The sequence below is a fragment of the Sylvia atricapilla genome, chromosome 1, assembly GCF_009819655.1.
Source record: "Sylvia atricapilla isolate bSylAtr1 chromosome 1, bSylAtr1.pri, whole genome shotgun sequence".
In the NCBI taxonomy this organism is placed as follows: Eukaryota; Metazoa; Chordata; class Aves; order Passeriformes; family Sylviidae; genus Sylvia; species Sylvia atricapilla.
This window is the reverse complement of record NC_089140.1, coordinates 82,585,643-82,601,006: the sequence shown is the minus strand read 5'-3', so window position 1 is coordinate 82,601,006 and position 15,364 is coordinate 82,585,643. Positions and strand designations below refer to the sequence as shown.

At 36.7% G+C, this 15,364-nt stretch overlaps 1 protein-coding gene across 1 annotated transcript in view; it reads right to left on the bottom strand.

The window, feature by feature from the left end:
* The window catches only part of ABCA13 (ATP binding cassette subfamily A member 13), a 173,374-nt gene that overhangs the window by 78,650 nt on the left and 79,360 nt on the right, over nucleotides 1–15,364 (bottom strand). The window contains exon 35 of the mRNA XM_066326804.1: nucleotides 12,023–12,113. Within this exon, the coding sequence (XP_066182901.1) occupies nucleotides 12,023–12,113 (91 nt within the window). The remainder of the gene's footprint in view (nucleotides 1–12,022; nucleotides 12,114–15,364) is intronic.

The window sequence follows — 15,364 nt, the reverse complement described above, 5'->3', positions numbered from 1 at the left end:
ACTAGCAGAGAAATAATTAAACTTAGGACTAATTTTTGAGTACTAATTAACCCAACTGAAGAGAATACATTAGGATATACAATAAAGTAACTCTTAAAATAACCTGAATAGAATACATCATATAGATTCTAAAGAGATCATTAAATGCAGCAAATGACCTATTCCTGTCCCTCAAACTCTCCAAATTTTGTAGAGTTTACTAGGTGAACTGATCAGAGTCCCTATCTGAATCTACTTTTTTAAACATCCAACTGCCACTGCACTAAGCTGCTGCAGAGATTGACAAAATATTCAGAACAGATTCTAAGTGTGGAAAATAATACAACTCAGGTCCTTATTTTGTCTCCAGGCAAAACATAGCCTTGTTCACAATATGAATATCATCCTTTAATTTCAAGAACTTGCATTTTCTCAAAGTTAGAGCACACGAGAGGTATGAACAATAGATGAAGAGATGAGCACCACTGAATGCAAGCAAAATATTTCTTCTTGATTATACAAAGTAGTTTAAAACTAAAAATTAGATTCTTGTTTACCCTTCCTTTACATGTTTACAATCACAACTACTTATAGCCAACATTATATTTCTACTACGTGAAATATGAATTTAGATATCTGAAACACCCATTCAAAACAGAAAGCCAGCCTCTTTAATTAATATATAACTAATATACACGCCTACAGACTTTCCTGACTGTTTTAACCCCCTATTAAGCACAAGGATACCCAATCTCATACCAGTGGAGAAAAAAACAGAAACAAAAACAAAAACACATTAATCTTTCACATCACTCATGTCAAATAACAGAAAATCTTTTAAAAGTGCCACACCATGCAACAGCACCTCATGTGGGGCAGTAAATAAAAAACTTTAAAACAGATGTACATATGTACACTCCCTAAGTGCAAATTTGAGGAAGTAAGTTCAAATGGATTTAGAAAGTAAATAAAATAGTCAGAAAGACAGTGAACTGTGGCCTCTGCTTTTAATTTATGGACCTGCTTTATACTCTTGCCTTCCCAAACCTATTTGTCTGTTTTATCTACTCATTGCATTCAGTCTTAAAACTAGACTGCAAACTGTCAAAGGTGGTAAGGACTTGGGTTTTTTATTCTTACTATTAGTCTGTAGGGTGTCTGGAACAACAGGGCACGACTTCAGATTTGGTTTCCAAGGCACCGCAGCTCACACAATAAACAATAATAGCTACTACAAGTAGCTAGGAAAAAACAACATCCTTGTTGCTGCTCAAGTGTGAGCTGGTGTCAAAACAGCCCTTGTTGTTTTTACCAGTGTGGAAATGGGCAGGAACATAGCCATAGCAGAAACTTGAATGAGTTTATATTTATTTGGGAACAGAACATTTCCAGGTTATAAAAACGCTGTCATTACTTTCAATGGAGGGAATTAATTTTTGAGCGCAAACCACTATTTCTTTGCCTTTTCCAACCATAAGAACACAAACAGTACATGGCCACAAAGAAATAGGGAACAATGGTGCTGTCTTCCTATCCATCACCCTACAGACACGACAGAGATCCACATACAGTTGATACACTGACAGCCAAGCTAATCTGGTGAATGGCCACCTAAGCTAGTCTGGGCCTGGTGAGAGAGGAGGACAGACTGCTGAATGCACAGTTCCAGTAATTCATAAATAAAGGGTTTCAATTTTTTTTACATTTTTGATACCTAAAACGATCTCTTTTGTTATATTTCCATGGGTTTTTTTCTGCTTTGTCATAATTTATATCTCTTCTCTTTATTCTAGTTGGGATTTTTGCCAACCATACTGAAACCATATCTTAAACCATACCGAAGCAGAAGTTGTATCTAAATACCAAGTATTTTTTTAGGCTTCTGTGGTGAGCTTCACTGTAGCAAGGGAAACTTCATCATTATGGGATGGGAATATTCTTTGGAAACAAACAAAAAGACAAATATTCAGTCAGGTAGACAGATTATCGTGTCTTGGAAAAGAAAATTATTGCAGAATTGAAAACTCTAAGTCTCTGACTTTGAGTTTCTGCCTGACTAACTTGCAACAATAACAACTATGCTAATTTCAATTTGCAGGAGATAATTGTGCAAATATATATCCTTTTATTGCAGTACTATCTCCTTGCAGTGATCTACCTGCAATGAATTCCCATATGGAGGAGAAGACAGGTAAAGGAAGAGCTGAAAAAAGTACAGAATGTGGCTACAGAACGGAAGCTTATCTGCACCTTCCGTTTGTACTCTTTAAAGGTACAACAGTAGAAGAGAAACAAAACTGTCAGAACTGCAAAATAAAAAAATCCCAATTAATTTCATAGGTATCTATATATCCATGTCAGACTCAGCCAAGAGAAAGAATACATTTGTGCATGCACAGGTAACCAACCATCAGATACATTTTGTGCGCTAGAATGTACCCTCTTATTGCAATAAGCAGCACACTTACTGAGGCTGCTTCCTTTCCTTTCTAGGAGTGTAAATCAATACTCAGAAAGCTGCTTGAATTTAACCCACTGCATTCAACCTATAGGCTCAAGTTACAACATTTCAAGATTGAATCCAATGCAGGCAGTAGGGCTAACACCCACAGTACTTTTGCTGTGTTTGGTGAAAAGCTGGTGGAAGGCCAGGACAGCAATAAAATCTGAATGTTTGCTCTACCACGTCCCATAACATTACATGTGAGACTTAATTATAAATATCTCAGCATTTCCAACTAGACAGATTAAATATAACAACAGAAGAAAGAACTATATATTCAAACCAGGTGTTCTAAAACATTTCCCACTGGTTACTTGCTTCCCAGAAACGGAACTTCTAGATAGCAATTGTCCATCATTGTACTGCAGATGACGTCTCTCATGCAGCTGCTCAGTTTGCCATGAGTGGCCTTTGAAAACACTGTGAACAGCACTCTGGAAGAAGCCTCTTGGAATTGCTCAGAGAAAACTCAGATATTAAACAGAGGAAACAACTTCAGCAGAGCCCACATTTCACCGTGACAGACAAGGACATTCTGACCCACTTTAACTTTCAGAATTTGTGCAAGTATTATCTTAATACAAACAAATAACTTGGTCTAAAATACTGCAGCCACCACAATCAGGGATATTTTTAGATCATATCTCTACTGGAGTTATTCTATTAATAAAAAAATCATATCAAAGTTTGTGCAGGGAAACAATTCAAAACTGCAAGTTCTGCAGGAGGTATGTTTTATTCAGACCTGAAGCAATAGTAAACAAACGAAAAATGTGTTAGGTGAATAATCTTGTTCCTCAGGCATTCTCATAAATAGTAATCTCATAAATAGTGGTATTAAACAGCTTCAAGGATCTGGATTAGCAGAACCAACTGCTCCATTTTTTCTAATGTCTCCAATGAATATGGTAACCTAAATAAACTGAAAAATAGATGTAGAGACAGATAGAAAGAGAAAAAATTTACATGGCTAAAAATTTCTACCTATACAGAAGCCCAACACAGGTGTACATGAAGTCCTATTAATATTTCAAATGAAGAATTTGATACCAACAGTGTAATATACATCTTGTATCACCGTGTAACAAGTCCACCTTATCAAAAGTGTAAAAAAGGTGTAGTCCTAAGTGCTCCACACACTGCCTTTCATACTGAAGCTAGTTTATATATGTTGTCCCAGTAGCTCCTAAACCAGTGTTTCGTTAGTTTTGAGAAAAAAATATAACAAAACTCCAAACATGTAGCACTGAACAATGTTGCTAGTATTGAGAAAACAGGTGTGTGAATATTGCTAAAGTCTTTGTGGGCTTTTGTTGCACAAAAGGAATGTTTTAGCAACAGAGCAGACACAACAATTTCACCAAAGGAGATACTTTTGAGAAGGCACTGGACAGGTGAAAATCTAGTTTCACGTAGAAGCATCAATTTCAAAGAGAGCCTTACTAGCAGGACTAAGATGCATAATACACCTTTTACATACATATGGTATTTACTCAATAAATGAGGCAAGATGTCAGGGAGATTTCATGAAGGCCCTTCCCTAAGCAATGTTCTGTTTCAGAATGAAAAGTGTCTTATTCTTGATAAGCATTTCTTTAAAAAATTGATCATTTAAATTACTTACATAATTGAATTTAAAGCATCTCTATTTGCTGATACAACAGCATTAATAAAGCAAAACTGTTTTAAAACACTTGTATGCATGTGTGTACGCACACATACATGCTTTCATCTGTAAAAAATATATATATATGAACACAAAAAGTTCTATAAAATATATGTTCCACTTGTAAAGCTCAAGCAAGGCAAGAAACCATCAGAATTTAATTTTCATATAGAACCTAAAGACTAGCTATTAGCAACAAATATTTTCTGACACCATATGTAATGACTTTGTGATGACTATGTAAGAGTGAAAACTTTCTCCAACACACAGGCCCCATATTATGCAGGAGAGAAATAACAGTTTATCTAGAATATGAGATATAAAAATATGAGATATTTCTTTGAGATATGAGATATAAGAATATGAGATATATCTTTGGAAAAATCAGATTGCTGAACAGCAAAAAGAACATCCTCTAAAAGAATTGAATGGTTTAAATAGGAAGAAAGTTTTACTAAATGTCTAGCAAAAGTCGCATTAGTATTACACTGGGCAACCTATCATTGTTGTTACCAGGCAATCCATTGCTGTTTAAATACCAGTTGCTTTTTGGAAAACAGATTACCACCTAAACCACTTACTGAATACCGACTTTTGGTGATGTTGCAAATGTGAAAAATGTGGAATGCTTGCAAAAAGCGCATGCAGGTCATTCTCAAAAGCAGCAAATGAACACAGGAATGATGACTGCCAGATCTCAATTATCTTTTGAGGAAGAGTTCCACTTTCCTTATATGCTTTTCTTTCTTTCCTGATTTTTTTTTAGCTACTTGAGAATAATTACAGCATGAAATGGAAGACAAGTAGTCCTTCAGATTGGAAAAAGGTGTCTTCTGAATATTTATTTAAAAGACGGGATTTTAAAAACAGTTTTTTTCCAGTCTGTAGCTGTTGAGATAGCCTCAATAACTTATGGGAACCAAAAGAAAACAGCACATCTTGGACCACAAAGAAGATGTTGGAGGGAGATAGACACACACAGTAAGGGAGCACTAGCAAGTATGAGGGAAAACATTGCTGTATGAAGAAATACACTGTCAATAGGAAATCAAAGACGGTCTTATAAACAAGACATAAGAGCTACACAGCTGAGATGATCTGACCACTTGTTTTTCAAGATGTTAAGGGGGTTCATGTTCTACCAATTACCTTTGATAACTAAAGCATTCTCAATGCATTGATATGTATTCTTTATCTCCCACCTCAAAAAAAAAATCTGAACAGCAGAAGAGCTACCAAAGTTTTACTTCTAAAGCACGCAGTGTTAATAACCAACACACAAACAATTCAGATTATGGCAAAGTCAAGGAAGCAGGTTGTCAGAAAAAATCAGGTTCACAATATTCTCATACATGCATATCAGGCAGTAAGATCGCCAAGATGTCAGTATCAAACACTAATTTTCTGTTTAAAAGGTCCTTGAGATACATAGAAATTCAATATATAGTCACCACCATCAGAGGTTGCAGGCATACCAGTTCTGGTCGGCCACAGCTTAAAGTCTCCCTGAGGATTCTGCTGCTTCTATCCTAAGCAGTATCCTCTGCCACCAGGCTGGCTAGAAGAGGCATCTTCTATTCCATTGTAAGATGGGGCTCTGCAACAACTTTCCTGAATTGTTCTCAGATTGAAGTACAAAGGTTACTATTTCCAGTTTCTAACTTATTGAAGTTTGAATCTCTATCTATAACACAATTGACTGGTTCAAGCAAACCTTCCACTCAAAATGAGATTCATACGTTTTAAGAACCAGCAAAAAAAAACCCCAAATTACAAGAAAGAGGCTACTAAGTCCCTTTTATAAAGTTATTTTAATGAAAATGCCTCAATTCCATCAAGACAATATTTTTGTGAGCAGATAAATTGATTATCCAAATTTCAAACATTATTGTTTTGTTCTCTGTTTCTGTACTACTTGCAGAATTTTTACAATTGAGCCCCCTTTTGGAAAGTGCTTTACTGACCATTTTTTTTTCATGAGCTGAAGATAGCAGAAGGTCACTGTGAGGAAGGCAAGTAGGGTTAACTTCCCTCATGTGTCTGAAAATAGGGAGATAAATGCAAGGACAAAAAGGCTGGCAATATGGATGAGCTTCTTGGTATTGTAAGAGCAGCATCCTTTACTAGAAAACAGCTGTATTTCCATTGTTTTCCTGGCAGTCCTCTAATGCCCAAGCCTACCTAAGAGAGATTCCAAGATGTCCAAAGAAAACAACTGGTAGGGAAAATATTTGGATGAGAGAAGAAAGTAGTGGGTAAAAAAATGAAACATTTGAGGAAGGAGGAAGAAACTGACCATTGGCTTTCAGAAGGATAGAAGGACTTACAGTTACACATTGAGAAAATAAACTCATGTATAAATCTTAAGTAACTCAAATGATCTTATTTTTAAATCAGCTTTTTGTGACAATTGACAGGTAATATTATAAGGATGCTCCATCCTTATTCTATGCTGCAGAGAGTCCTGAAAGGATGAAGGAACAAAGATGGGATTCTGATAAATATAAATCTAAATATTTGAAGCGTTTATTAAATTAAGTTTTCAACACATGCAAGAGTTATGACATTTCCTGCAAGAAAGTAATTAAAACAATATTAAACAAAGCTGAAGGAAAATACAATGTAGCCAAGATCTTTAGACCAGCTATTTTGACAGTTTTTTTCAGGACTCAGTGCTGAATTTAAGGCAGTGTTACCTACACTGTTAGGCTACCAGAAGATTGAAATTTACACTTTATCTTCCCCTTATCGGAAGATAGCAAAAGTTTGAAAATTTTACTGCCATTCATGTCAGCAGCCTCTTCTGAACAGAGACATTGATGCTTCATGTCTACAATATTTTTCTCAAGTTACACTTTGCAAGGTGGAGTATTGAAATATTTCCGAGGTTCTTTTATGCAAATTTTACAGGGAATTGAAAGAAGTGAGCTCCATTTAAAAATGGATGTTAAAGTATAACTTCAAGGTTATTGTAAAAATCACTGTGAAGCCTTTCTTTTGCAGTTACAGTGAATTCAATTTGTCCTAGTGGATAAAAGGATACTGCTTAAGAATACAAGAAACCACTTGATCATCTACCAAAAGACATCAAATTCCACTCTGCTGCTCATGTGCGGAAATCAATAACACCCTTTCGTACAGCATATTTTCTGCAAAGACCCAAGTCTTGTGTCAAATGCACCAGGAGAAGCAATTCACTTCCCTGGGCAGAATAACTCCAGCTGCTAATTAACTTTTGCCTGTCTATAGATTGCAGTTATTTGCTTGCTTTTTGCTTCCTTTATTTAATTTCTCTCTTCTGCCCAAATAAAAGGTAGAATTATACCTTAACAAACAATATTCTCCTCTCCATGCATTTAAAATAATTAGGATCTTTAATCAAAATACTTCTCTTTCTTTTTTATAAACTATATTAAAGGAGCCCTGATGGTGCCTTTATAAGGACTTCACTGCCAACCTCCAAGATTAATTCTTCTCTGCTCACATTCTGAATTCCCTATTTTTCCCTGAAGTCACTCAAACGTAAAAATGTGGGCAAAAAGGTTGTACTAGTATTGTAGCATCAGTCTCATCAATTATGAATGGACAGTTAAAATGATCTCTTTGCATCCTTCTGTACATTAAGCTCAAATATAAATCACCTTAGCTGTCTTAAAATGTTTCTCTACCAGGATCAGCAGATAACTCAGTGTTTTCCAGGATATTGCTGCCCATTACGCAGACATGCCTAGCATTTGCCTTCGTTAAAATACCCTTTATTTAGGATGGATTTAGCTTTTCAAGTAATCTAACTCAGTCCTTAGGATGGGTCTTACTTATCACAATTCTGTAGTTGTCCTTTTTTTTTCCCATCAGCAAGGTTATATTTATTTCAGCATCACTCACAAAGATAATTAAAAGGCAGAGTTGAAACCCAGCTGAAATTCACAAAACTCTTCATTCTGATATTTCACTATTAAGGACTGCTTTTTGTCAACTACAATTTCTTAGTAAATTAGCTTTTAAATGAGCTTTATGAGTACCGTACCAAGTTGGTCTCACCAATCCTAACAGGAGCAATGTCACATTTGGCCCAATATAATTCAAAATGGCTAACACCAGCTGTTTCAGAGAAAGAGTTAAACAATTTTAAAAAGTAGTTATGAATCAACCTGCTTCCACACCCACACTTACAGAGGCTAGCTTATAAAAGGAGTTCAAAGGCATATAAGCTTTAATAGCACTTCTGTTACTATAGTTGTCCATATTATGCATCCATTAATAAACATTCTTTGGCTTTGTAAAACATATTCCAGTACTCATAGTCTCTGCAACATTATATGGCAAAATTTTCAAGTGTTATGTATCACAGTGTGCAAAAATATAATGAATCAATTTTGAATTTTCTACAGTTTATTTTCACTATACCTCAGGGGTCCCAACTGTAGTTTACTGCCAGAAGGGACTAGTTCCAAAGTCCTAAAGTTGGTATCTCTCAGAAATTCCTAATTCAATAAACATTACAAAATGAAATAATTTGGCTCCTAAGTAAATCTGGCATCTTAATTCCACAATATTGGTTCCTGAACAAGCCAATGAGACTGCTCACTAGCCTATCACCTACTTTTTGCATATGTTCAGATTACTTTGTCATTTATCCATGCTTAGCTGCTCACCTCTTGGACTTGCTCTTAGCTCTCCTGATTATTTCTGCATATATACTGCCTGCTGTGGATTATGATAATTTTGTTGGCCTCCATTTTCTCTAGGCTATTTGACTTCAAAGGTCTTGTCAAACAGCCACTACAAGCTCAGTCTAACCATTTTTCTGCATACTTTGTATACGTCTACATAACTATAACTGTCTATCGTGTGTTCCAGCTATATATGAACTAATAACGCATGACTGTATTATAATACATGCATGTACTGTGTCTGCACACACAGTCATCCTTGACTTAAAAACAAAATTTTAAACTGTTGTCACAAAGGTGAGTTTTAGTCTAAGGTTTTTTAATTGAAATAAAACTAAAATTTTGAGAAAACTGTCCACAAAGGAAACAAACTGCTAGATATTACATGGTGCTTTGCATTTTTAAAGCTAACAATATTTAAACTGCTACAACTAATTTAATCAATGGACTGCCACTTACCTCTAACATTTGCATTTAGAAATGTTCAAATAATTCTGAATTTATTTTACATTATTTTCATTGCCAACCTTAAGCAGCAGCCAAGCACCAAAAGGCTGCTTGCCTTACTCCCCCTCCTCCAGCAGGGTGGGGAAGAGAATAGGAAAACAGAGAGAGAAAAACTGTGGGTCAGGATACAGGCAGTTTAAGCAGTAAAGGAAATACAAAGAAAAATAAACTCAGAGCAAATAAACAAACCAACTAAAACGCAAAAAAATCCAACCCAGACAATGCAAAGGCAATCACTCACCATCTCCCACTAGCAGACATGCTCAGCCACTGGTAGCAACAGCTACCTCCAAAAAAACTTTTACTGCCATGCATTGAATAACTCTCTGGTAAATTTAGCTCATCTGTCCAACTCGTGTCCCCTCACACCCTCTTTCTCATCCTCACCTTACTCACAGCAGGGAAATGGGAAAAGAGAGAGCCTTGGCACCGCAAATACCACAAATCAGTGATAGTCCAAAAACTGATGCGTTATCAGCATTGTTTCAGTCACAAATCGAAAACACAGCACCCTAGAGACTGCTATGAAGAAATTTAACTCAATTCCAATCAGACACAGTACACTAAGACACTGTAAAGCATAACTAGAAATTATGTCAGCTCTAACTTCAGTGAGATACTGCCATATTTTGCTGAAATAATGTCCCTTGCCTGTTTTTGGCAATGGTCGTCAGCCTAAATCGTGTACTGATTTTCTTCTGTTTCATTTAAGAAGAGATATAGACGAACTGCTATGCCCCCTAGTCTGGAGACATTAGACAACATTTTGGTTTCTGCACAATCCTGACACCTCAAGGGCTCAGCGACAGTAAAGGATAGCCAACACCCCTGCTTGAACTCAGATCTGTGCTTTATGAAAGTATCTCTCTAGTCCAGATTCTTTTACAAATCAAATACCAGCATCCTGTGAGCTGCTCAATAATCCCAGCTGCTTGCTCTAGGGGGTTTTGAAAATTCATTTGACTACTTTGACAACAGAAAGTTTGACTGCCTTTGAACCTGCTTTCAAAGACAAAGTTATACAAGTAAAGCTATTGCCCATGGAGTATTCTGGTTAACTTTGACAATGATGGATACCTTTCATGACCATTTCCAGATCCCTTATGCCTACACTTCACAACTGTCCTTAATGATGAATGACAGTCTTCTGCAACGAATGACAATTTTCCAGTACTCTCATCCCCAAAGAAATGGCATTATCATCACATATCCTTGCTATAATTTATCAGGCTGAAAAAATACACAGTCTCTGATTACTCAATACTTTATTAATGTAATAACTTGAACAAATACTACTTTATACATTTTGAGATGCAGATGGGAAAGTATATCAAGTCCTTAGGTAGAATATACTGTCTTCATTACTTTAGGAACTGTAAATCTTACTCTTTAATGAAAACACAATGTGGAGAAGACAGATTGTTATGATTTTAAACTAGTTCAGATGTCCTAGCTGAGTCCTGAAGAAATAAATTGACTGTTATAAAATAAGGGATATCCAAAACTGTGTTTTGAATAGAAGTCTCATTCTCACCAATGACAAAAGTGGCAATTTTATTTGCTTAGTGAGGTTGGTTTAGTTTTATACACCTACATCTTCACTGATTCAAGAGCAACTGGAATAGCCCAGCAAACAAACTCTCTGGAAAAAGTGCTCTATTCAAGCTTGCATTTTGTAAGAAAAGGTCTCACCTTAGGCCACCATTATTGGCAATGATTACTTATTATTGGCAGATCCAACTGCAGTTATCTTAACAAATAAAGAAAGCTTGGCTAAAAATTGTTATTTCTGTTACTGTAACATTAAAGGTCGACAGATCAAGACTTCCCTGTGCCTGTACTTTATAGAGACAAAATGAAAAGTACTGCACATAGAAGAAAATGCTTGACATCTAAACAAAGAAAACTATAATGTAAATGTCAATCTTCAAATAGAAAGAAACAGAATAAGAATAGAAGCATGAAAGTCCCAGAACCAATGTAAAAACATTAATCAGCTTGATGGACACTGACATTAGAGAACTTGAGTCTTGGATTTTGTAATGATCATTAGTGATGACTAGTGATTCTTCTTATAAAAAGAATTTTTCAAAGAAAAAAAATCTTTGAGTTTTCAGAATTGTTCACAAGGACCTCATCCCAGGTTTGCAAGGCAGAAAAAGAGAAAGTACGAAGCATTTTTCTTTAGAACAAGATGTAAAGGAACCTAAAATAATATGCCACTTAAGAAGACGAATGATCTCCTACTACAAGGAGAACCAGCTTTTTTTTTTTTTTCCTTTTGAACTGTATATGGATGAACATGAATGTACTTTTCTAATAGCCTAGAGATTTTATATCTGTGTTATATGTCTCCAATATTTATCCATTTTCAGTATGAGATGAAGAGGATAATTAGTTTCCAGGGACTGGGATGAATCCGTAAGCCAGTGCTGCTACAGTGAGAGAATGCTCGTGTGCACATACACAGAAGTGTGGGAAGATGACTGTGTGAAGTGATAGAGGTAAATCACAGCAGACATATAAAAAGCTACTACCCAAGGCAGACACACAAAAAATTACCAGATGGTAGCAAGCAGTATTCTCCATTTGCTTGAGCATTCCTCAACTTTGGGAACTTTGTGCATGCTTACATTTGCATTATTGATCTTTATAAATCTAGTTGCTTCAGAAGGCACATCATTTTTTACTTACAGACTGATTCAGCACCATTTTTATGGTCCAGGTGTGTTGCCCGTGGAACATAAGGCATCTTCTCTGAGTCCTGAAGCAGCTTCAGAAAAACCTTTCATGACAGTAGAAAAAAGTAATTTAGAATCCATTTTCTAAAACTATTATATATGTATATCATAAACCATCCAGACTGTCAAAAATTACTACTGACTGCTGTAACCACCTTGCTGGAATATGACTATAAAATTAATCAAGCTCTCCAATGAAAATCTCAGGGATAAGGGAAACTAAATAAATGTCAATAGACGCAAAAAGCACCTATGAAAAACATTGCTGACCGATAAACACTACTATCTGCAAAGATTTTTCAATAGACTGTCTGCCCTCGATTGACTTTTTATGCTCCTAAGCCATGGTATGTGTTGGAACTCAGTTACAGCAGTTTTTACCAATGAAACAGCTTAACTCTCTTCCGATGCTGCAGCTAGAAACCTATGGGCAAAACTAGAACTTTTACCAGAGAGTTCTAATTGTACTACTATGGCTAAATCTAATACACAATATCCTACAGAATTGAGAACCTACAGATTCCAGGGAATTCACAGTGTCTAGGGACACTCAGGAAAGGTTCCTAGATATGTGCAAGCACATGGACAATAACGATACTGAAAGACATTTAAAGTACAAGGCAATCATCAGAGACAGCCAAGGTGAACAAAGTCTTGTAAAACTAACATGACAGAGAGAACTGGGCAACAATGTATATTTTGTAGCAAAACATGAGTGTGCATACCCCAAATTGGGTAGAGATGATAGGATCCTATTACCTAAAATCACTGTGAAAAAACCTGAAATTATTTTTTATAAAAGCAACAATCTAAAAACATGCACTAGATTGAAATTGAAAGGATTTAATTTTCTTAAGTGGGGAAAAACATGTCAGAAGGGACTTAGAGTTAAAATTATAAAAACCCAGCAGAATTCACCAACTTCAAAACCATGACATCTATTTAAATGGTACACTTTGCCAAATAGATTTGTGTTCAGGCTACTATTTCTTGCTTAAAACTCTTTCACATTTCTGTCCACATAATGCCCCTTGAATTTCATAGCCATGTATTTCATTCGTTTGTACCTCAGCCTTGCAGAAGCTTGGAATGGCTTTCATAGTGAGCCTTATTCACACACTCCCCACTTCCTGTAACCTCAAACTAAAAACACAATTAACATTTTCTTATCTTAACCTGAACTGCAATTTAAAGAGTGATCTAAGAAACTCAGATAAAAAGAAAGGAAAAAAAAAAAAAAAAAAACACAAAAACAAAACCAAAACAAAACAAAACAAAAAAAAACAAACAGGAAATAAAGGTACCATGAGCATCTCAAGGTAAACAGAAAAATAACAACCAATTTTTGCTTTGTTTTGATGAAAGTTTTCTTTTGCTTTTTCCTCTCTGTTTGGTTTGAACTGCAGGACAGATTATGCCCACAGTGCAACTTTCAGAAATCATTAAGAAGCCATTTATTTCTTCCCACAAACGAACCTGATATCAGCTATAACAAAAAATTCCTTGTTTCCAAGGAGCTCATACAATAGACAATAAAAACCAGTCAATGTGAAGCGCTTTATAGCTCTTGAAAGATATTTCTTGACTGTCTAAGGTCTGACTGTTACAAAAACCATATTTTGCTTAGTCAATATAATTGCCATTTAACAGTGGTTATTGATTGCATTTGTTACCTGCCAGCTTTCAGGGAACAACTTTGGCCATTAACAACTCCAAGTCCAGAAATTTCTGGCCTGATATTTCTGTATTAGACCCTGGAGGCAGATCCTGACAGTCTAAAGCCACATTCCAATTTGTTTTCTTGGACCTGCTTGCTGGTGGCTCTGAACACAAATTCTGTCAAGCAAACCTAACTAAACTGTAACAACTGAATCATAAAATCACTGAATATCCTGGCTTTGAAGGGACCTCTACGATCATCTAGTTTCAACCCCTCTGAGGTGGACAACACCTTCCACTGGACCAGATTCCTCAGAACTCCATTCAGCCTAGTCCTGAACACTTCCAAGGATGGGAACATCCACAGCTCCTCTGGACAACCTGATCCAGTTCCTCACCACCCTCTCAAAATAGAATTTCTTCCTAATGTCTAATTTAAAACCACTCCCCTTCACCCTGTCACTGCATGCTCTTGCAAAACTTCCTCTCTGTCTCACAGACTCCCTTCAGGTACTAAAAGGCCACAATTATGTCACCTCAAAGCCTTCTCCTTTTCCAGCTGAACAATCCTAACTCAGCCATTCCTCACAGGAGAGGCTCTCTATCCTTCTATTCACCTTGATGACCTCCTCTGGATTCACTTTGACCGGTCCCTGTACCTCATGTACTGAGGCCTTCAGACCTGGATGTAGCCCTGCAGGTGTGGTGTCACCAGAGCAGAGTAGAGGGGCACTCCCTCTGTCCTTCCCTCCCCTGCTGCCCACACTGCTTTGGATGCAGCTCAGGACACATTTGACTTTCTGGGCTACAAACACACTTTGTCAGCTCATGTCCAGCCTCTCATCCACCAGCAATTCCAAGTCCTTCTGGGCAGGGCTGCTCTGGATCTGTTCATCATCCAGCCTGAGTTGATACTGGGTGGTGCCCTGATCCAGGTGCAGCACCATGAACTTGGTCTTGTCAAATCTCATGAGACTCCCATGGGCCTAATGCTTGATCCTTTCTAGCTCCCTCCAGAGGGCATCCTGTCCTTCCAGTGCATCAACCACTCAGTGAAACCAGAAAGTAACTACACCTCTGTGGTTAGGACAATGCCTACACTACAAAATATTGCTGCATGTGTTTACTTCAGTGTCAAAATAGCTGCAGACACATTTTCTTATTTAATCTCATTAAGTCACTGTAGAGAGGATGTAGCTATACCTTAAAAAAAAAAAAAAAAAAAAAAAAACCAAAAACACAAACAAAACCACACCCACCAAATGCTTTTCTTTTCTAATACGTCCTATGTCTATTGTAGCTTCATTAACAAATACTCTGATACCATTGCTCACTCCTCCCCATGGTATGCAGCTTTCGAACATCCTCTTAAGAATGGGAATCATTAGGGACTACATTGTACAGAAGATGTGATAATTCACCTGATGTTGCATCAGATACTGTGGACAGAACTGGTATTAGCCTAACATTATTAGCAGAGTAAGTACCCTCTGAAACACATAGGTCTGGAAGTCAGGATTAGGCACCATAGCAGAGACAGTATATTCTTGCTTTATCTAAATGAAGGCGTATTCTAGACCTCAGCAGAGCATCCTTTCCCCACATGCATTAGCAATTCCTGTTTGCTCAGTTAGAC